We start from the raw sequence: 23,068 nt of genomic DNA on the forward strand, positions 1-23,068 counted from the left end.
AAAAAAGCTTAAGAATTTAAAGCTATTAAAATGTAAGGAAGCTATCTGTATGCAACTTTTTTTTTGTTGCTGTTTGTTCCCTCGTAAACCAAAATTATTTCCCTCTTTATTTTTTCTACTGTTTCTAACTCCCACATTTTTCAACTACTCCCGGATTTCCGAGTGATCTGGAGTAGAATCAATAAAAAGAAACGCTGATGAGGTGAAGGGTAATGATACGTACAGATGTACACCTTTGGCCCTACTCCTTAACTAACTTTATTTTAGAAAATTAATACTTTTTTTTTTTGTAAGAAATGTTACGAAATGAATTTAAGAAGAAAAAAAGAAAAAAACTTACATAAAATAAATAAATAAAGCTACAATAATTGATTGAAATATATATTTATATACATACATACACATTATCATGTAGATAATGTATCTTATTATCTTTGCACAAATATGTTGCTCTATTTTAAGTTTATTATTTTTTAACATGGAAGACTGTTGATTTAACGCTTTTTGTCAGCAGATCAAGAAAGTGACCTAGATATATTTTGAACTTAAATATGCATATCTACTTGTTTTTAATGAAAAATTAAACTATATTTTCTAAAAAAAAATTAAAAAGGTTGTAATCTCTAAAACATGCAACATAACAAAAATTAACTTATGGTGGATTGTTTGTTAAAATTTGAAAATAATTTTTTAATGCTGAATGTTCCCAATGCAGATATACTTAATATCGACGTATTCATCAATTCCGTGACTAGATCCTTCTCTGCCAATACCAGATTCCTTGACACCACCAAATGCTGCTTCGGTACATGAAATCAAACCCTCATTGATGCCAATCATTCCGACTTCTAGATTTCTGGCAACCCTAAATATTTGTGATATGTCTCTAGAGTAAAAATATCCGGCTAGACCAACATGTACTTCATTTGCTCTCTCTAAAACCTCCTCTTCATCATCAAATTTATGTATCACAGCTACTGGTCCAAATATCTCTTTTCCATAGATCTCCATATCTCGGGTAACGTCAGTTATCACAGTAGGGGCATAGAATAGAGGTCCTACTTCAGTCAACAGCTTACCTCCGCAATGTATGCTAGCCCCTTTAGCTTTAGCATCGTTAACAAGTCTCATTACTATTTGCAATTGGCTATCTTTAATTAAAGGCCCATGAGTATTTCCTTTTTTCCTACCATCACCCATCTTAATTTCACTTTCAATTTTAGTCATGAATTTGCAAAAAAATTCATCATAAACCTTGGAATGCACGAAAAATCTATTGGCAGAGATGCAAGTCTGTCCTGAATTTCTAAATTTACTAGCCATTGCTCCAGCAACAGCCAAGTTAATGTCAGCTGTATCAAATACAATAAATGGTGCATTACCACCTAATTCGAGACTCAGTTTCTTCATAGTTGGAGCACATTGTTGGTACAAAATTTTTCCAACAGCTGTAGAGCCAGTAAACGACAGAGCTCGCACTTTTGGATTACTGCAGAGCTCCTGACCAACAGCTACCGAGTTTTCTGAGCTCGTTGTCACAACATTAATAACACCTGCAGGAAAACCAGCTTCCTCTGCCAAATGAGCCAGAGCTAGTGCAGTCAAAGGTGTATCCTCCGAAGGCTTCATCACACAGGTACAGCCAGCTGCAAGGGCTGCACCAGCTTTCCTTGTAATCATAGCATGAGGAAAGTTCCAAGGAGTTATGAAAGCAGCAACTCCAACAGGCTGCTTGACCAGAAACATTTCCCTGTTTTTAAATGGAGCCATGAGGACTTCACCATTGATTCTTCTGGCCTCCTCTGCAAACCACTCGACAAAAGAATTACCGTATCTTATTTCGGCTCTTGACTCGTCCAAAGATTTACCATTTTCCTTCGTCATAATTTCAGCTAGTTCTTCTGAATGTTTAACCATTAAATTGTACCAAGCTTTCAATAAATCGCTGCGTTCTTTAGCCAATGTTTTACGGAATGTAAGAAATGCCCGAGAAGCTGCATCAATTGCTAAGCTGGTATCTGTGGCATCCATGTCTGGGACACACTCTATCGTGGAACAATCCACTGGATTTATGACTGGAAAAACTTTTCCACTTGTAGCTCCAACCCATTTTCCATTTATAAAAGCTAAATTCTTCTGGCAGCTGATTAAACGAAATCCACTGGAAGATTTAGCTACTGTAGTTTGGAGCGGAGAGAGTTTGGTAAACATCTTGATGATCAGCTGATTTAGTTCTACAAAAATAAAAATTTTTCGGGTACGAAATTAGAAAAAATGTTTTTTAATATCCTGTGAAAAAACTATTACTCAGAAGATAAATTTATCAAACTTTTACGGACGATTTTATTAAAATACTGATTTCTTTTTAGACAGCAATATATATCAGCAACGTAATCGTCTACTTATCAAAACATCTTATCATTATTATGATATTCTAGAACAAATATATTTATCAATAACACACAATTATCTCCACGGATAGATATAAATTATAAGTAACAAGTATCTTGGCTCACAAATATCACATAAAATCCAAGTCGGAGAGTAGCTGCCTCAATGTATTCAAACAACTCCCTATACTGTATCTTCAACAATATGCTTAAACGAATTTCTTGAATAAATTGCCGTCAATGTCATTTCAATAAAAATTATCACCTTCAATCAAACAGATCGCAAGCTCGGCAGCTCTAGTGAAAATGTACTTGTCAGTGATATGGTTTTTTTTTTCTTTTTTATACATATAAATCTACAGTCTTTACAAATTATCTTATCAATAAAAGATTCGATAATGAGAATTTTTAAGAACACAATTTTAATTATCAATTTTAACAGACGATTGGGCAAAGCTTAGGTTTTGCGCAAAAAGCTCTTTGTAACCTTAAAAAAGTCAAATGCACGGCATTCCAGGAATCGAACAAGAAATTTTTACGCAGAATCGGCCGAATCGATCAGAGTGTCAGAGGCGGGAGGATGCGCAGTCTTATATAAAATAAAATTCATACTTAGTGTATACTTAATTATTAATAAACCACGCGTAAGCGTAAGCGTGTACATTGTACAACTATTTCGGTAGAATTGTAGAAATGGTACAATCGGTAAAGTACTGTATATATAGGTTATACACGATATATATATATACGCGATTTTTGTTGTTAATAGTGTATGAATGGCAACTCCAAAAGTGAAGGACTGAGCTAATTTATGATAATTTTTGGGACAGCAAGAACGAAAAGAAAAGTAGCGAGCTTACAGCATCATTCGCTAGTTGGAACTAAACTTGCAAAAGGATTTTTTTTTTTTTTAGCGTAATAAGATATTTTATATGCTATTATACGTGAAGTGGGTAAATAAATTTTTTTTTCGGGAAAGAGGTACATGTGCAGTATTGAAAAAAAACAAGATAGGCATACAAAAATATTTTTTATTTAACAATTGTATGTAAAGTCACAGATTTGAAATTTTTAACAAAAAATATTGGAAGATATAAAATGTATCAACTAAAGAGGTCATAAATTCGATTACACCCAACACTTTTCAAATTAATGCATCAATAAAATAGCTGCATTATTATATATTTCACGCTCACCCATAATAAAATACACATATTTATAAATATATATTTTAAATATAACACATTTGTAGATATTCGATTTCATTAATAATATAATATATATTTGTTCTATAATAGATTCAGAAAAAGGAAATATTACAATCACTTTATAGATTGTGAACTAATATGAGAAAGTTAGAGATGACAAAATGTGCTACACTATTCGTTTTAGTATTAACATAAGGGTGAGATTACATGGAGTCTGGCAGACTCACTTCTATTGGCACTTCGTGTAAAACAATCACACCTGACAATATTTAAAAAAATAAAAACATGATGCAAAGACGTACCAAAAAAGTACTTACATAATAACACCTCAACCAATTACACTTCACCAAAAGATTTTTTGATCAATTGGCAAATTCTTGATGCTAAGTCCCCGTTTTCTTGAATCCCTCTTGGTCCAGTCGCGATCAAAATACAAAGCTAAAGTTTGAAAATTCCAAAATCTCCAAATTACGATGAAACACATCCCGTTTACTATACTTAAACTTTTTAAAGCCTTGATTTCATTCCTCCGGCAGCTACAATTGTTTCTCCAGTGATGTATGCCGCATCGTCACTTGCCAAAAATGCAGCAACAGCTCCAATCTCATCTGGAGTTCCCAGTCTGTTCATTGGTATCATTGTCAGCGTTGTATCGATCGCAGCTTTTGATTCGTAAAGCTATACGAAGAAAAAAAAGAATACATCTTTATTAGGACTATTCATACTAGAATATATTATTAACAGTTAATGTATACATACTGGTTGGGAGAACTTTGTTTTTATAACTCCTGGAGCGATGCAATTGACCCTAATTCCTTCACTTGCCAATTCTTCGCTGACAGCTTTACACAGTCCTAGCAAGGTCGTTTTACTAACAGAATACGCTCCCAGCAACTTTGAAATAAAATACAATAGAATACAAGTTAGTCGTATTATAGAATTGTCTAGTATTATTGTTATATGCGTGATATATTAATTCTTACACTAAGCGGTTGATATCCAGATATCGAGGACATGATAATAATCGAGGCAGATTGTCTTTTTCTGAGAAAAGGTAATGATTCTTTTATGAACAAAAATGTACTCTTGACATTGATGTCGAATATCTTGTCCCAAACAGACTCGCTGCATTCGATGACTGGACCTGCTTCTGGGTTTGCAGCTGCGTTTGGCACCAAAATATCCAGTCCACCATAGCGCACCACTGCCTACGTAAACTTACCAAAGTATAAAATCAAAACCATTGTACCATCATACCTATCAAGTTCTTTCTAAGTGTATGGACCTCATTCAAGAGTTTCTGCCTGTCCTCGGCTTTTCCCACATGGCAAACGATTCCGGAGACCTCGAGGCCCTCTTTACTCGCAAGTTGCTCAACCGCATTTTTGACATTCGATTCTTTTCTGCTGCTGATGACAACCTTGGCTCCTTCTTGGGCGAAGCGGCGTGCTACAGAGTATCCGATTCTGTATAATAACAACAAAATCCTTAATTGTACACAAAAATGTAAAGTTTAAAATAAATAATTTTACTGTTCAACAATTGTTCGAGTGACAGAGAAAAAATATAATTCATGCGCGCACACAAATATAATGTTACTTGGAGTTTTTTTTTATTTTTTTTTTTTTTAAATCTTTTAAAATGCATTAAAACAGAGTTGAGAAATACACTTATAAATAAAAAAATAAAAATAAAAGAACATACCCTTGGGTGGAGGCTGTGACAACTGCAACCTTGCCTTCCAACCTGCGGCAATTATTGGTTGCCGATTTGGTGGCACTTGTGAATTTACGAACTGTCTGCTCCATCATTGCAACTCGTATAAGCATTTTATGCCTATTTAATGCTAATTTTCCGATCATGCAGAAATGCCAAGTCACCTCTCCCGTAAACTTATTTAATGCACCGTTCAAAGCACATCATATATCTTTAAACTGTGAGCGCCGTGATCGGTGGTGATGATATGTGTATATTTTGTTGACATACATAAGTATACTCTTTTGATATATCCTCAATTCGATGTATGCTCAATTTAAACGTTATCTTTTTGTACACATGCATACTTCATTCATGTGTACCATTTTATTTTTTTACTGATAACATATAAGTACATATGAAACGATGATACTTACATATGATATGCCTACACGATAAAGCGATGATACCCTTATTTATTTAACGATTCAAAGATTTTTTTTACGAGATTTTATTTGAAGAATCCAACATAAATAAATATTGCTGTCGATAGATTTTTCAAAAACTTCTAAGTATTCATTAATTTTTTTGAAATATCATTGTAGTTAATATATTAGAAACAAAAAACAAATTTTATTGCTGTATAATATATTAATCTGATTAAAAAAAAAAATAAATAAATAAATAAAACATGCTTCATAATATAAATAAAACACCATGTCTGGGCTACAATCACTTGCTTATATTTACGTACAGTTGTTGACCTTGACAGAGGACAATTCTCCAGGGAGAAATGTCCATAAGTATAGTAACGGATCGTTTGCTATGTTCGAATTTGTATTTATCAATTTGAATTTTATTTAAGTGACAGCTTTGTTTTTATGTCACACTGAGCCACAACAATACGATTATATAAACACGCGATTTTCTCATAAGATACGTTGCTTATTGAAAATTATCTAAATATAATGCTGAGAAACATAATTTCTGAATCTACACAATTAAATGTGAAATGACAATATAAAGTAAGTTGAAGTGAGCGCCACTGCGATATTGTGCACACGTTATATATATATATATATATATATATATATATATATATATATATCGTATACATCATTTTTATTTGTTATCTTGCCCCTTTATGGCCTACAACAGCCTTGTCCACTTGCTTAGTAACTAAAAGTTTAATTTGTTTGTTCATTTATTTATAATTTTTGCAGAGGCTGAACAGCTGTAACGGTGTAAAGTCTATATGTATGTTGTTAAATATGCAACGACTATAAATATCAAAAACTTATTAGGATGGCCAGCTAGCGAAAATGAAGCTTTTCAAGTTTATTGTGCATCAAAAAAATTTCAGTGGTGAAGACTTGATTATTAATCCCAAGGATTATCCGGGCATTAAGACGGGAGATGTTGTTGAGATTTATCATCCTGAAGATGATTACAGCAGACTGCTCTTGCAGGTTACTTCTTTTAAGGAGGACCTGCAGAGCAGAGAGACCATCAGTGTGGAATATAACATAGCTGCAATGTTCCAGCTAAAAACATTTCAAGATGTTTACATGAATGTAGTCAATCCTGATGATGTGGCTTTGGATTCTGTTGAGCTGACGTTTAAAGATCAGTATCTAGGTCGCAGTGAAATGTGGAGATTGAAGAATAGTTTGGTAACATGTTTTGATATATAATGGGATTATCATTATAAATGTGGATTTTTGGATTTTCAATGATTTGTCTTTTCTTTCAGGTCAAGACATGTGTTTATATGAACAAAAAAATCGAATTCTGTGGTGGTAGCATGAGATGCCAAGTGTACGAAATGTGGTCCCAAGGAGACAGAGTTGCTTGTGGTGTCATAACAGATGACACAAAAGTTGTCTTTCGCTCGTCCACAAGTATGGTGTATCTTTTTCTTCAGATGAGCTCTGAAATGTGGGATTTTGATATACATGGAGATCTCTACTTTGAAAAAGCTGTAAATGGCTTTTTGGCGGATTTATTTCAAAAATGGAAGAAAAATGGCTGCAATCATGAAGTTACTATTGTTCTGTTTTCAAGAACCTTTTACAATGCTACTAGTCTTGAAGAATTTCCCAATTACATGAAGGAATGCCTGCAACAAGACTACAAAGGCAGATTTTATGAGGATTTTTACAGAGTTGCAGTTCAAAACGAACGCTACGAAGATTGGAGCAATACTCTGGTACAGCTGAGAAAACTTTTCACTGATTACCAAAAATTTGTTTTAGAATATCATCAGAAACCCGGCATTGTAATTCCTAAGGCAACTAATTCAACAGCTGCCCAAGGAAATTTTTTAGAAGTTTTAAATATGTCTTTAAATGGTATTGTTTTGAAACGTTCTCAAGTTTTCGTAATAATCGATGCAATGTCTTGTAAAATTAATTTTTTTCCAGTTTTTGAAAAACATTATCTGGATAGAAGTTTTGATAGAACTGGTCAACTCTCAGTTGTCATCACACCAGGTGTTGGTGTTTTTGAAGTAGACAGAGAATTAACAAATGTTACCAAACAAAGAATTATTGATAATGGAGTTGGTAGTGATTTAGTTTGTGTCGGAGAACAGCCATTGCATGCTGTTCCGTTGTTAAAGGTATTTACATTTACTTATCTCACAAAAAATAAACCAAAACAAGTAGATATTTTTATTTCCAATTTGTATTTTTGGCAGTTCCACAATAAAGATTCATCCATGAATGTGCCTGATGACTACAGCATGCCTCATTGGATAAACCTCAGTTTTTACTCAACCAACAAGAAAATTCCAAACTCAACTTTTGTGCCTCGAATCAAGCTACCACAACGCGTTTCGAAGCAATTAAATGAAAATGGTAGCGAAAAATTTCTGAACAACAAAACCAAGCTCCTTCAGGAGGATACTCAAGAGTACCTGCACAATTCGTTCTTTGACTATGACGCGTATGATGCCAAAGTCTTTCAATTGCCGTCAATTCATAGCTCGAGTCTTCAACGTGTAACCACTAGAACGAAAAAGACGAGTGTCGTTTGCATGGAAACGCACAACAACGCTCAGGCGCTCAAGCTCCTGAAGCGTAAAATGTCAGACCCGGATATTCATCACCCTCTACCGGATCCACTCATGCCAAACTTGGCTGCTTCGCGCAGCGCCGCGATAACCATTCCTCCACGAACTGAAAATCCACCGATGGAAAGCAACGGTTCTACCAGTGAAACCACTGGTAAGTTTAAGATGATCTTTTGGTTTTAATAATATAAATTTTCATTTCAAATATTCTAATATCGTTTTAGCTAATCTCTCCACCCTTTCACGAAATTCGCTAAAGAGCGACGCAACAGACACCGAAATCTCACCACCTTTCCGACCGGTGGTGGGCAGTGCAGGTAGTCCCCCAAATAATAACTCAATAAATCATCATCATGGTATTCAGCATCAGCCTGCATCTACGACATTGTCGACCGGTAATACGAGGCCAGGTCGTGCTCTCATCAATCCCTTTGATCCCTCGCACGTAACGATCAAGTTGACGAGCAACCGAAGACGCTGGACTCACATCTTTCCCAAGGGTCCTACTGGCGTTCTCGTACAGCAGCACCACTACCAAGCAGTTCCAACTAGCCAGCAGCGCCAACTACCGCAAGCTCAGAAAAGTAATACTCTCCTGGAGCCGCGAACCAGCATTTCCGATACGACCTTTACCCTGGAAACCTCACCTGCTGAGCCTAGTCTCCTTCAATCTGCCACTGGGTCGATTTCGTCCATGTCGCGATCTGCCTCACAAACTTGTTTCAATGAACGTAAGAATTTTTTTTCTTTTCATCCTTGAATTATCAGATATTGGGAAGTACGTAATTACGATAATAATGAATTGTTGCATTTTCTCTTACAGAGCAGAAAAATAAATCGCAACGATTGAATCTGTTGTTAACCAATACCATTGATAAAAAAACATCAAACAGCCCTAAAAGCCTAACTCTGCTTTGGGGTGCAACAGGCGAACAAGAGTGGACACCTGCTCTTACGACGGGTATGTATCTGAAATACTTTTTTTTATATAATAAATGACCTTTAAACTTAAAAAAAAAAATTGTCAGCCAACTAACGTCCGAAATGCTATTTTGTATCATTGCTACGAGCTTGATAGTTCATTGAGTGCGTCATAAGACTCATGAGAATGACATAAAATGGAATATTAACAGGAAGTCTCAATTGTCCAAGGAATTTTTTGTTTATTTGTTTATTATTATTATTTTTTTTCTACATTTTACTCTCATACTTTCAATCATTGACTATTTTTTGCTTGCTGAAGTTTTTGCGTTCCATTTGAAAAAAAAAAAAAAAAAAAGATTTTTTTCATCTCATGATTCATACAGCTGACTTTGAGTATGTTTTCGTGCTACTTTATTTCATTTGCTTTACAATTGTTTTTTAGGGTATTGAATGTAACGCATCTGCGATATTGTAAACTTGCCCGGTTACTAAAAATTTTACCTTTACAGCAGTAATAAATCGTCCCAATCTTGCAATTGGTACATAATAACTTGATGAAAATGGAACATCAAATTTATTATTACTGTTATTTATTTATTTTTTCATTATTTTTATACCAAAAGTAAAAATAACTTTCGAAGAGAAAAAACAATTAATCTCAAAACTCTGGATTTCGAGCTCAAACTAAATTAAAAACCACTAAATTTGTATTTCCATGCTGTGGTTGGTTACTGTTGGAAAATGTTTACGTCGCTGGATGATGAAATCAATACGTGTTCGATGTTACCACTGTGATGTATCCATAAAACAGCGATCATAGGTTAGCGAAGTATAAGTACACACTCTTAGTAACTATTAGTATATCAAGAGGATCTCATTTTCCTGTCGGTTATCTGTTTGTTTGTTTGTTTTTTTTGTCTCACCTCCAAAACTTGTTGGGTTGTAAAAACAATGCTTCTTTCCGTAGCTTTTACCGAATCAACGCTCGCTGTGAAGTTTAATCGGTCAATTTTTATCAACTTGTAATTTTCTTTTTTTTCTTCTTTTTTTTTTTTTATTAAATGACATGTATGGCACCCCCGATGATAATATACGAACATGTTTATGTTCACGTTGTTAAATGACCAATGAGGCTTCACTCGACTGTATAGTGTATATTATATCCATTAAATGTATCATCTTAGAATTAACGAGTAAAGCGCTTAGCAAAGTCGCATGAGTAAAAATCACTCGAGCTTCGTCGCAATACCCTGATGTGCTTTATTTATCATCGTTGTATGTTGTACATACGTGCTTTCACAGCTCCCTTGCACCACCATATACCTACCCTCGCATGAAAGAGAAAAACTCCCATTCTTACACCCTCCCCGCACAGTATAGCACACCGAAGTTTTCCTTGTACAGCACATATGTATATATACCGTTACAATATATTGTACATATGGAGCGATGTAAAACTCTTGAATCCTCTCTGTGCCCCGCGCGTACATCATCCGTGTACAACTGTGACAGGCGTGGACTGGAAATCGTTGACCATCCCAGCTTGTCTGCCCATCACGACCGATTACTTCCCGGACAAGCGTAGCCTGCAAAACGACTACGTAGTCTCGGACTACGATCTGCTACCCGACGACGTCAACGCGGACTACGCCCAGCAGCGAGCCATCTACAGGAAGCCCCTTACCACCCCCGAGGTCTTCAAAGAACTCGTTTCTCAGCGGCTCGCACAGGTGCGCGTCCAACTCACGCAATTATATCATAAACATTTTATAACCGAGGGAAAAAAAAACAACAACAAAATAAAAGAAATAATAAATTGTTTACCCTCGATTTGCCCGTCAAAAGGGATTCCAGTTGATAATCCTGCCACCGAGTAAAAATCGAATAGCGACGCCGGGCTCGGGCTCGGCGCCGCCGATAAGTTCGATCATGCGGGCCGGTCGGCAGGCTGATTCGGAGCACAAGGAGGAGTACTTGCTGAGCATTGGTAGGATGTTTCACAAAATATCGCTGCGCGGCAATTCGATCAGCGTTACCAGATATAGGCCGAGGTAATTTTTTTTTCTTTTTTTTTTTTTTTTTTTTTTTTTTTCATATCGTACTTATCAAGAAAGTCTTCGTGATTCTTTGTTGTGGAAATATGTAGGCATCCCTACCCGCCGTTCAACATACACTACAGGTATCGCTTTCACGCGCCCCATCACGATACGTACGAAGTGTCTTGGGTGTCCTTTACCACCGAAAAGTTGGAAACGTACAACTGGAACTACTTGGACCACTACATTTGTACGAGAGGGGACACGGATCTCGCATTGGTCGAGGTGAATTTTGTGTTTACCAAGTACATACGCACCGACAACACTTTGCCAAATGCCATCTCTAATTGCAAATGTTTCCTTCCCGTGTCGGACACAAGGCTCTCAAATACTGGAGGTTCCGTGTGTTCCTCGTACCACTGCCAAATCAGGCGACGCGCAAAATACTGGATGGCTCCAGCCACTGTGACATTTACGCTCCGTCGACCTCGGCCGAGCAGACCTCGTTGATGGATGGTTTTTTGCGATTCATCGAGGGTTGGCTCAACAAGATTCGTCGACCCCAACCAAACAAGAACTGGGTATTTCAACAATCGCTATGCACTTGTCTTCTACCTCTGCTCTCTATCTTGCTCTGATATTTATTTATTTATTTATTTATTTATTTATTTATTTAACCAAAGCACACACTGAGCATAGTTTTTTTTTTATTACCATCCTGCGATCGTTGATTTGAGTTTTTTCAACAACATCAGCAAAGCAATGCCGTTACATTAACCGCACTTGAGTATATCAAGCTAAAAATGCATGGAGACATATTTCGATGAGACGCTAATAACAAAGATCCACCCTTTTTATATTGCTCATTTTAGAAATCCCCCGATTACAAAGCTATTAGTTGACCGTTTACACGATTTCTAATGATTTTTTCTGTTTTTTATTTCATTGTTAGTAGTGTTTTTTTCTCTCTCTCTCTAACACTTTATTTACGCATCCACTCATTAATCATAATATGAAGAGAAAGTCTAATACTTACGGGCTTACGTGGAATCCTGTGCACCGATTGATTGCACAAATAAAATTAATAAAAAAAGAACATTAACTCTTTGCTCAGTTAAAAGTAACCTTGTTTTTACAATTGTTTTTCCGAAAAAAAAAAAAAAGTATTGATTAATAAACATCCTAAAGAGTTAAGGTTTTTTTTTTTTTCGTGGGAAGTACGCGAAAAGGCCGATGTAAGAAAAAAAAAAAAAAAAACAAAAAAAAAAACGCATCACTGATCGGTACGAATGATCGGCTAAAGCAACTTGGTCCTAAAACAAGCAAAAGGTCCAGAGTACCAGAATGATGTGTTTCAGAGCCCAACAGCTCTTGGTGGGGTACTCCCAAGAGATCCTGCATCCCATCTGATAAGACGTAGGCACAGCACGAGTTTGGTATCCCTCACTAACCAGCAGGTATTTTTCTCGCTCTGATCCATCATCAACGCCCCATATACTTATTAATTCACTGTCACACAATATTAATTGAAATTTTTGTTTTCTCATTTTTTTTTTCTTTCTCTCTTTATTATAACCCTTTTTTCATAGTTATTATTATTATTATTATTGTTATTATTATTATTATCATTATTGTTATTTATAGAGAACATTTCATTCAGAATCAAGGCGGCACGATTGTATATTGTGTCAATACACGTATACATACGTACTAATGTTTTATTGATCGCATCTTTTTTGCTGAACAAATATTTTATGCAACACTCACACGTTTCCAACACATTTGTTTATGTTTGTTGTTTTGAGTTGAAATTTGGCTATAATTATTCGTTTTACTCAAAAATTTAAGATTGGCAAATTTTAATTTAGTGATAATTCAATGAAACAACACTGAATGCTTTCAATTGAGGCATGTAACGATTTTCGTCCCATTCGTTATTAACTTAATTAAATTACTGCCAATCTTGAATATGACTAATTTTACTAAAGTTTGCTTTTGTAATCGTGACATCGTGACTTTGTTGTTAATTTTTTTACTGTCGTTTGTACTTATTGAGAATATAATTATCAATGCTTACCTCCATTAAAAAAAAAAACCTTGAAAATGTTAAAAGCTATACATCAGCTATGTGACCATTGTCCTTGACCCTATATACATCGATACTTTGGGTTTATTGCAACAATAAAGCGCTGTCTTACATTTATTTGGGAAATTGTGCCATGGAATACCCATGTTTCATTGTCCAAGTAGATTTTCCGAAATAGCGAAATTTTTTTCCCCAATAAAACTAAAGACAGCGCTTTCTTATCTTTATATGCTGATATAAAGACATAACAGATATTATCCCGACAATTTTTTGAAAAAAAAAAAAAAAAGCCAATGCTCAAAACCAGTGAATACTTTTCTGTTTTTCCTCGTAAATTTGCAGAACAACGTAGTGGGTAGCTCGCCCTTCCGCGAGCGAGTTGGGAGTAACCGGCTGCCTGAGAAGTCTAGACCAAGGTTTGACGCAGTCTGTTATAAAGCGGATGCAATTGAGCACACACACACACACACACTTAGACACACATTTTTTTATACATATTGTATTGATATAATTTTTTTTTGCGCATAGAATAGATATGGTATCCTGCTCGCTTGGCTGCACTTGTCCTTCTTTGTAATTAATTTGCTACTATCTGTTGCACCGAAGTATTTTTTTTTTTCCACTTCACTCACTAAATAGATATAGAATTTAGATTTTGTAGATTGTATTAATTTTTACGTGATTGCTAGTAGTCATTAAAAAAAAAAAAAAAAAAAAAAAAATACTTCCGTATGTAAATATGTCCTAACACGAGCGTCTTTCACTCTGTATACAAAACGCACAAACCTACAATGTCACATGTATATTTGCATATTTTTAGCGCACTGCATCAATTTACAGACAGCTTAATGAGGATGCTTTAAGTATAGTTTGCTGTACTTGTATACAGGAGGAGTTTCTCGATAGTATTTAGAACAAAACATTGACATGTGTGAATAAATTGGTCGTGAATCATGCTTTTCTATATTTATATTACTCATATGTTTGTTTGCAGATTTCGGTTGTAGTGGCGCGTGGCGGCTATCTATATCATTCCTCTGCATCATGCTATATTGATATGACTTGGTCCGCGTAGTTATTAACCACGAGAGCATGTTTTCAAGAGATAAACCACACCCCTTCTGACCAGTTCTTTGTAATTACATTTGTAACACTAAAACAAAGGGGTTCAAGTTTTTTTTTTCTTAAATTCTACAAAAATTAATTTTGTAGTTTTTTTATTTTTTTTTTTTTATTTTCCTCAAAACTAATTAAATCCCTCTGTTTTGGTCTTACCATACCCATGGTAACATCTGATAATATCATAACACTGCATGAAATTGTTTTTTTTTCTTTAACTTTTAACTTTTAACTTTTTTGCCGATACAAAAAATCAAATTTAACTGTTACTTCTAGTACCACTTGGAATTCCACTTGGAATTACCGATGGCTTCTCCAAACCAAAACCCCATAAGTAATTCCGAGTGAAATTCCAAATGTATTTACAGGTGGAGTTACAAATGTAATTACAAAAACTGCTCAGAAGGGACCAACCAAGCATTTTCTTGAAAACGATACTGTTTGTTTTTTTTACACATGTAATATGCACATTAGAAAAATTAAGCACAGCGCTGTACTTAGATGCGTCACTTTTATACGCACGCCTACACCGTTATGTATATATTACTTACTAATTGGCAATGCTCTTTTATTTACCTAACTGTACATATACCTTATACCTATTACCTACATATTATTTCTTGAATTTTTTATTTTTTTATTTTTGTTTGTTTGACTAGTGCATTTAATGTTTTACACGTGTATACGCGTTTATTTGAAAAAAAAAAAAAAAAATTAGTTCCCGTGTGTGAGTGAGAGAGTGACGAGGTTCTCTGTACAGGAAAAGCACGTAGTGAGTTCACCTTCGGCTGTTCGCTCGGCCCTCGACACTCCTCGCCACATACCAGCCAGGTTTGTCTTTCTCTCTTTTCTTCTTTCTTTTTCATTTGAAAATCTTCGTAAAACTCAATATTTGATAGAAATTGTACACGATTTTTAATTTTTCGTTTACGTACACATATAGATGCTTGGATAATGGTATATTACATATTTACTTGTACTTTGGATTGGCTTTTCTTACTTTTTTGTATAGATTACGTTTTTTTTTTTTTTTTTTTTTTTTTTTTTTTTTTTTTTTTTTTTTTTTTTTTTTTTTTTCATCAACTTGGACATTTATTTTAAAATGGTTTTTCAATATAATTTGAAACAACACTTTACGATCTTAAAGTTGAATTAGACAGTTGTACAACATTTAACAAGCCCCCGACTCCCATAAAAATGTCCATACCAGTGACTAACACGTGCATATCGTCGCCTGGGAAGAAGAAGGAGTGAATTTGGTTCTGCTATATCAATGAAGGGGACATTTGTAATTTAACACAATAAAAAAAGTAAACTCCGATTTTTAGCAAAAAAATAATAATACGTTTGAATAAACCATCGAGTTATCCTCCAAACTTCGTAAAGTTTAAATGATTTACCCGTGCATACAAGTAAACAACTTGGATCAAGTTTATTTTATGTTGAACAATTTATTATACAACAAAAAATGACTTCCGGAATCGTACCGACAGCTATGTACGTGAATAATTATTTTGTGCACAACATGCTACAATTTTATAAACTTACAACGTCACATTTAGTTGCAACGACCCGAGAGGTACCTTTTTTTTATGTACAGCAAAAACCGAGTTTGTCTCCTCTTTCTGACGAGTCGAAGATATATACTTACAGTAACTCCAACAACAACAATAATACGCAATAAATGTTTTCAAAAGCTGTAGTATTTCCAGTACATTATTTGATGGACACATTAGTCAACCTGCAATTAAAATCCCTATACGTGTATTTTCATTTCGAACCGCACGCACACGTGTTCCAAAAAGCTTTCGCTTCGATTTTTGCACCCCCTAATTAATGCACACCGCCTCGTAGTGTAAAATTATAATACGCGTTTGCGTGAAAAGCGTGTCCGGTGATTTTTGATGTACGAGGACATTTTTTTTTTTTTTTCACTTACACGCGTACTTGAATGTGTTACGTATAGATCTGGCTCTAAGGTGATGGATCGTGGCCGAGTGTCGCCCGCCAGCGAAGTCACACTTCCTCTAACCGCGGAACAGCAGCAGCAGCAGCTACAATTCGAACACTTGGAGATCAGCGATGAAAAGTAATTTGAGGGAATAAAAGAAAAGAAAAAAAAAAATTACGTTTCATTAACGCATATAAAATGTTTCGAATTTTTATCAGCATAGCGACGGAGGTGGTGAAAATAAAGAGCAGCGCCTCGCTCGTCGAGATTCTGGAGGCGATGAAGCACCCGCAGACCGGAGTGGGCTTCCTCACGCAGCACCCGTCCCTCCCGAGTCAAACTTTCGTCAGCGCCGATGCCGTTCAGTGGCTGAATAATCACATGGAAGGTGGCATTTCCGTTGACAAAGCTGTTGGCTTGATGAAGGTGACGATTCGCTATTTATAAAACATTTTTCATAGGTTTACTTATACATATATGTATATATTTTACGATTAGTACATCTGACATTTGAAAAATTTTCTTCAGATCATGATTGCGGACAAACTCATTTGCCACGCGTCCGGGGACTTTAGCAAGCCGTTTATCTTGGGATATTATCTGTACCACATTGTGCAAGATAAAGATGGCCAAAAAGGTGAGTATCCAACTCATTCCTCGAAGCAATAAAATGGTTATTGCCTTATGCGTATGGTTTCCTTTAATGTTTTTCGATGTACAATATAGCTCCAGATTATTCCTCGCCACTGGGTGACACGCAGAGTTTCGAAAACGAGTGGGTCGAGGTGGAGATGAGAGCGCCCAAGGGCTGGTGCGAGCCTCAATCGAACTCAAGCTCGTCCAGCATTCTATCAAGCGCGTCTCAACCGATATCTATTCCTAGCTGTGATAGTAAAGACGAATCTGATGTTCCTGTTTTTCTCAGGAAAAATCTTGACATAGTCGACGTATCAGACGAACGAGATTGGATGGGTTTGTTGTTTTTACCATTTACAGAAACAACAAAATCAACAAAAATCGTCAATTTATTACTTTGCAGGACAAATGTACAAACAAACCTACTTAGATATAGACATCAATAACAAGAGTGACCGAATCGAGTGGGGGCATTTGAAATATCAGTCGGTTTACAAACCAGATAATGCTTATGAGTTGGTTGTTCAATGGGTGGCAGCTTCGGGCAACATAGTGGCTGATCTCGTGAGTACCTTTAATCGTAAAAAGTTGACTGGAAAATGTTTCATGCTATACAAAAAAGATTTTTCTTTTTTTCCCCCCTTTCATGTAGATATTTACTTGGCAAAGAAAGGCACAACTGTGTGGCATCCAAATGATACCGATTCCAAGTGACTTGCTTGCTCTACCATTCACCGCTAAAAGTGATACGTTGCGCGGGCCTATTTTCATTCCTTTGAACACAGAGTGCCTTATGACTGGAAAAAAATATCTTTTCCAAGGTAAGAACATTTCATTATTCGTTTCTTTATAGTGGAAATCATGTTGTAATAAAACAACAAGCCAACGTATTAAAACTAATGTCAATTTATTAACTTCATTAATTATAATTCAGTTGTTACAAAGATTACACCATGTAAAAATCTCACTCATTCGCGTTTTAACGAACTCAAACCCGACACCTACATTTGCTTTGGAGTACTCATTCAAATAAATTCCTTGTTTTCTCGCTTTAAAACAGAATTTCAAGAAGAAACGTACGCTCAGCGACTGTTTCTCTTCCAAGAGGTGATTCTGCAGCGTTTTGGTTTTATGCGCTGTTTAGTAGAGAGCAACGAGAACATTCATCAATATGTTCACGTGACGGGCAGCGCATTCGTATTGGTGCCATCGACTTTGAGCTCCCGACCGCGTGAACATTCCTGCAGCAACGTGATGCGACGAAATGTTACTCAGAAGCGATATCCAGTACAAACTGAACAACAGCTCAGTCCACACGAAGCTTACATCACGCGGCATGTCAGTGGCAAAAATAAAAACGACTACAGCATGGATCGAAGAGTAAATATGCCAAGTTCCTTCTTAATTTTGTAGAGATAGCAATTTCTTAATTGAAAAAAAAAAAATTGCCTGAAAAATTTATTAATTTTAACTTTACTGCAACTTGATAATATGAGTAACCCAATATGTAAGCACTTAATTCGCGAGATTCCTATTGTAAAGGAATATGCATCATTTGCAATATAAAATATCTAAAACACTCAAATAAACTTTTGATTCACTTTTATTTCAGATGGGATTTTTGTGGTCATGGAATCTTATGTTGAGTCGCAAGTGGAAGTATCCGGTTTCGGGTACTGGAGATGAATTTTTTCAGAAGAAAATCATACAGGACTTTCGTCATTTCTGTTCAAATGGCGATAATCGATTGAAGAGATTCTGGGAGTCATGCTGGGAACTGAAAGAAAAGTCTTATGCGAGCGCTAAGTGATTCAAAGTTTGGATATTTTTCATTTGTCCATCTCTTGACGATTGCGCTTTTCTAGTCCTTTAATGCAAAAATAAGTCATTTACGCGCAACCACAACGATAAATAGTAAGTAAGATGATGCCCTTGTGATTTGTAGATATTTTTATCCTACCTACATTGCAAAGTGAAAAGCTAAAAATACGCAAAACAGTCGAAACTTTAATCTTGTATGGAAATAAATTAAAAAATTAATATTGTTCAACTATTTCCTAAAGTAAAGTATCTATTTTTTTTTACTTTTTTAAAAAACGCTATTCATGTTACATTGAATGAATCAAGAGACATTGAAAAATAATAACGTTTGTACTATGTAATTATTAAGTTAATATATTTCAAAAGTGATAAAATAAACGTTTTTACCTAAAATACACAACATAATCAATCAATTAAAAAGATATCTCAAGCTTATAGTAAGTTTCTCCATTTCAAAATAATTTTATAAATACTTATAAATAAAAAGTTTGTTCGTTTAAAAAAGCTCTTATAAAGTTAAAAGTCCATTCAGTGTGACTGTAAAATAGATGTAGAACTACAGTCTCTTTTATTTTTATTTAATGTACTTGCTTTGATGGTGGAGTTCCAAAGTATCTTTTATTCTTCCTGAATAATTTCCTGTTGAAAAAAAAATTAACAATACGTTTGTGGTTCAAAACAGTAGTTGTTAAGAGATGGAATTTATTAAACTTTATACTTACGATGTACTCATAGGTGTTTGAAAGAATCCTCTTGAGTCTGTGCGTTTTAAAGTAGTAAGAGAGTCAGTTGAAGGAGTATGTCTTAAAGATGAGGTTTTAGGCGTGCTCAATGGCACATCATTCAAGTGGTCTTGATTAACGAAATTCGCCCAATAATCTGATGGTAAATTTAGCAAACATTGAACGACCTACAATTAAATTCCCAATTAGTTTAAATATTTTTTGTACTTCACATTACTCATCAAGTCTAAAGTATAGTTGTTTTTTTTTTCTTCCTTTTATCGCAAAAATGTTACAATAAAAAATACTGACCGCAACTTGCTCCACGGTTTCGTTGAGTATTGACATGCGTGAGGGGTTCACACTGCTATATCCAACCAAAGTAGGTCCAAAAACCTTAGCAAGATTGGTAATGGGCATCTTGCATTCAGGTGTACTTGACACCCTTTGCAAATGCAATATCAAGAAAGCAAGAGTGTCTCGGTTAGGTTGAGGTAGTTCCGAAATGGCCTGATACAGCGCTGCCTCGGAATCTACTTTGTCTTCCATATTAGCAGCCCGAGCAAAATCGTCCCGCAACCCTATGGTGATCAGAGGTTCCTTGAGAGTGCGGAGAAAGTCCTTCAGGGTTGAACATATCGTTGGAATGTCAACATCTGAAAGATTGGGGGCACCTCGACCTTTAAGGAATTTCTCCTTGAGAGTCTTGACATCGGCACCGCCACCATTTACACGATACAAGCCCTGTTCATTCATACCGCGAAGTTCGATTTCGTTAATGCAGTGCACAACCAGGGACGGTACCATAGGTGATGATCTCGGAGTGTAATCAGCAATAGTTCCCTATTGAAAATATATTTTATTATGAAACTTCTAGTGTGCGCTTTTTTTTAGTTGAAAACTAAATGGTGAGGAAAAAAAATCATCGATAATGTTTAAAGCTCATTTGGTACCATACACTACATCACATACCGAAACACCACGGAGCGTGGGTGTATTTCCGGTTGGAACACACGGAAGAGGCACAAGTTCCTTGCATTTGTAATGACAAACAGCCCGACAATCTATGCATTTGACAGCTGCTTTGCCGAAACGTATCCTAAGACGAAAATTAATATTAAATGAAAAAAACTAGTCATATACAATAAGACATTAAATATCAATACTATTATTACCTTTTACCACAAGGTGTGCAGAGTATATTGGGAATCATAACAGGCTTTTCTCTAAAACTATGACCTCTCATAGTAGTTTTGGCATTCATCACATAGCCACCAATATTTGGACTGGGCTTAAAATTGTTTTCCGTGTCTGAATTTGAAGATATAATATCCTTTTTAGGTGCAGAAGGCTAAAGATACAAAAATTATACGTCTTTTTAAAAAACTAAATAAATAAGATAATTATTAAACTTATGATAAACTCACAGTGGGATGTATTTCTTGATCCAAGATAAGGCTCTTAGACTTGCTTCTGCGCTCGACACTGGCACTCTTACGTTTTCTACGCGAGTTCTCGTTGGACAATGAGTTTGGCTTTGGATCCTGGTTCTCATCACCAGGAACAGCTTCGATGACCGAAGATGCCGTAATGGCACCATCTTTTGGCACCACGACCGTCGTCGTTGCAACTATTCTGTCCGAACTGTTTAGATCTACTGTTTTTTGCAAAGCGCTACGACGCTTCTTGTTAGTTATGTACTCGCCACTCGGGCGGTGCTCTCTCCACTCGCGTTTCTTGGTGTTTTGCTGTATTATTATGCTGGTGTCTAAATCATCCTCAGACTTGGAAAAACAACTAAGATCACTTAATATCGAACCAGTTGAGTCCATTTCTGTTATTGTATTCAGTCTGTTAAAGATATTACAAATTCAGTTGACAAAAATACTTTGATTACATGTATTTCCAAAAAATACGCACTTGTCATGAAGATGATCTCTCATGTGTGAAGAGCTGTGTCGTCCATTGAGCGTTGTGTTGTTTAAAAACTGAAGTTTTTCTCTAGTTTCATCATTCAAGTTTCTACCACCATCAGTTAACAATAAGTCTTTGACCAAAGTGATTTGTCTTTCCTGTGGAAAAAAAAAAAAAATAAAATAAAATAAAATAAAATCTTACAAAATATTTTTCCATGCGTTATGCACAAGGAAATTATGCCATACTAATACGTGACGCTGGTCCTCGGCATGCCTCCTTTTTTTCTTTTCTTCGTCCAATAAACGTCTGGCATGGTTCAATTTTCTATCCAAATTGGCTGCTTCATGATGAGCCTTTTCTAAGGCAGAGTGAAGACGTTGACATTCTTGCACAGAAGCTAACCACTTTTGTCTTATTTCCTCTTGATTAATAGCAAACTGGAGAAACTCTACAGATATAAATAATTATTAAAAAATTATTTATTTTGTAATGTTCGCAATAACTAATTCAATAGACGGATGAAAAAATTAGTATTATGTATACAATAGTATTACGCTGAATAGAATTTATACAAATAGATAAGTAACAATCCTTAACGTAAAGTAATAACATGTTATTTATACAAATATATAACTCAAGCTAATCAAAATCACAAGCAAAGACAAGTAAGTTGTAGTACTGCTGAAAGATGCTTTGACTTTTTTTATTTTTTTATTTAACTCAAACCAAAAAATTTTATTTCCAGGTCGTTTGATTAATCGAAGTCTATTCAAAAACTACAAAAATTGATCCCAAGTACCAACAATCAGGGCAATCAGAAAAAGTTAACGAAAAACTTGAGCATAATGAATTAAGCCGGGAAGTGTGTATATACACTAACCTCCTTCACAGGATCCGTTGATGAGGACATTGGTGCACCGGACGAGCTCGTCATAGCTAGCCAGCAACGACAAGGATGTTGTCGACATCCTCGCTAGCTTGTTTACGTTGGTTTCCTTACAAAAGTATTGTTAAAACCGTACCTATAATAATCATCGAGTTATCACTTACGACTAATTTATGCTAAAATAAAAAGGAATCGTCGTCGATCAGAAAAAAAATATTAACCGCGCGCGAGACATGGACGAGGATGACGCGCTTTAACGACGAAAACAGAGTCGCAGAACTCGCAGATCCGTTGACAGGACACACAATCCTTGTGAATGCTAATTTGCCAATGCCACTGAGACTCAGCCTCTCCGAGCTCTTCATTGGTCGACTTCTTTTTCGAATTCAACCAATCAATTGTAAGATTTGTAGGGCAGCGCAATCGTGGAGGGGGGGAGGAAAGAGATAGTAGTTCGTAGAGTCGCCACCAGGGAAAGGCGCGAAAATTCAAAACTCACTCAAGCGACTTCTTTTTAATAATGGTCGACGTAATATACTTATTGGTTAGACAATTTAATAGTATTGCTATAAAAACGAAGACGAGCCTAAATAATGTATATTGC

The 23,068-nt window shown here is 35.6% G+C and overlaps 4 protein-coding genes across 9 annotated transcripts; 1 reads left to right on the forward strand and 3 right to left on the reverse strand.

The window, feature by feature from the left end:
• Positions 1–387: 387 nt before the first annotated feature.
• Ssadh (succinic semialdehyde dehydrogenase) lies at positions 388–12,043 on the reverse strand. 3 transcript variants are annotated; one of them, XM_014355012.2, is made up of 3 exons: positions 2,517–3,292; positions 2,340–2,434; positions 388–2,234 (listed from the first exon to the last, which is right to left on the reverse strand). In XM_014355012.2, exon 3 carries the CDS (start codon positions 2,209–2,211, stop codon positions 691–693), a length of 1,521 nt encoding a protein of 506 aa, XP_014210498.2. In that variant the 5' UTR covers positions 2,212–2,234; positions 2,340–2,434; positions 2,517–3,292; the 3' UTR covers positions 388–690. The 3 variants fall into 3 exon arrangements, with proteins under 3 accessions (XP_014210498.2, XP_089445914.1, XP_014210508.2); XM_089589788.1 differs by lacking the exons at positions 2,340–2,434; positions 2,517–3,292 and adding an exon at positions 12,000–12,043 and having other exon boundaries at positions 388–2,155; XM_014355022.2 differs by lacking the exon at positions 2,340–2,434.
• Positions 3,402–5,577, reverse strand: Dhrs4 (Dehydrogenase/reductase 4). Its single transcript, XM_014355279.3, has 5 exons — positions 5,303–5,577; positions 4,884–5,064; positions 4,582–4,806; positions 4,358–4,492; positions 3,402–4,276 (listed from the first exon to the last, which is right to left on the reverse strand). Exons 1-5 carry the CDS (start codon positions 5,458–5,460, stop codon positions 4,106–4,108), a joined length of 870 nt encoding a protein of 289 aa, XP_014210765.2. The 5' UTR covers positions 5,461–5,577; the 3' UTR covers positions 3,402–4,105.
• On the forward strand, positions 6,289–19,331 carry Iml1 (GATOR complex protein Iml1). 4 transcript variants are annotated; one of them, XM_089589785.1, is made up of 22 exons: positions 6,289–6,318; positions 6,517–6,966; positions 7,047–7,644; positions 7,717–7,913; positions 7,992–8,520; positions 8,591–9,097; positions 9,190–9,327; positions 10,102–10,110; positions 10,803–11,020; positions 11,136–11,341; positions 11,437–11,611; positions 11,707–11,907; positions 12,685–12,783; positions 15,292–15,362; positions 16,498–16,620; positions 16,701–16,908; positions 17,011–17,119; positions 17,215–17,454; positions 17,522–17,682; positions 17,771–17,939; positions 18,179–18,498; positions 18,731–19,331. In XM_089589785.1, the coding sequence occupies exons 2-22, from the start codon at positions 6,616–6,618 to the stop codon at positions 18,926–18,928; spliced, it is 4,827 nt and encodes a 1,608-aa protein (XP_089445911.1). In that variant the 5' UTR covers positions 6,289–6,318; positions 6,517–6,615; the 3' UTR covers positions 18,929–19,331. The 4 variants fall into 4 exon arrangements, with proteins under 4 accessions (XP_089445911.1, XP_089445908.1, XP_089445909.1 ...); XM_089589782.1 differs by lacking the exon at positions 10,102–10,110 and having other exon boundaries at positions 17,209–17,454; XM_089589783.1 differs by lacking the exons at positions 10,102–10,110; positions 12,685–12,783; positions 15,292–15,362 and adding an exon at positions 13,755–13,828 and having other exon boundaries at positions 17,209–17,454.
• A 15-nt stretch (positions 19,332–19,346) lies between these two features.
• Positions 19,347–22,782, reverse strand: tum (Rac GTPase activating protein tumbleweed). The gene is made up of 9 exons (XM_014355908.2): positions 22,459–22,782; positions 21,824–22,026; positions 21,582–21,733; positions 21,089–21,512; positions 20,837–21,012; positions 20,634–20,760; positions 19,974–20,504; positions 19,662–19,849; positions 19,347–19,578 (listed from the first exon to the last, which is right to left on the reverse strand). The coding sequence occupies exons 1-9, from the start codon at positions 22,544–22,546 to the stop codon at positions 19,518–19,520; spliced, it is 1,950 nt and encodes a 649-aa protein (XP_014211394.2). The 5' UTR covers positions 22,547–22,782; the 3' UTR covers positions 19,347–19,517.
• Between the last annotated feature and the right edge of the window lie 286 nt (positions 22,783–23,068).

The sequence above is a fragment of the Copidosoma floridanum genome, unplaced genomic scaffold (assembly GCF_036245765.1).
Source record: "Copidosoma floridanum isolate Cflo_tuat_1 unplaced genomic scaffold, Cflo_Japanese_pri ptg000009l, whole genome shotgun sequence".
Lineage (NCBI taxonomy): Eukaryota > Metazoa > Arthropoda > Insecta > Hymenoptera > Encyrtidae > Copidosoma > Copidosoma floridanum.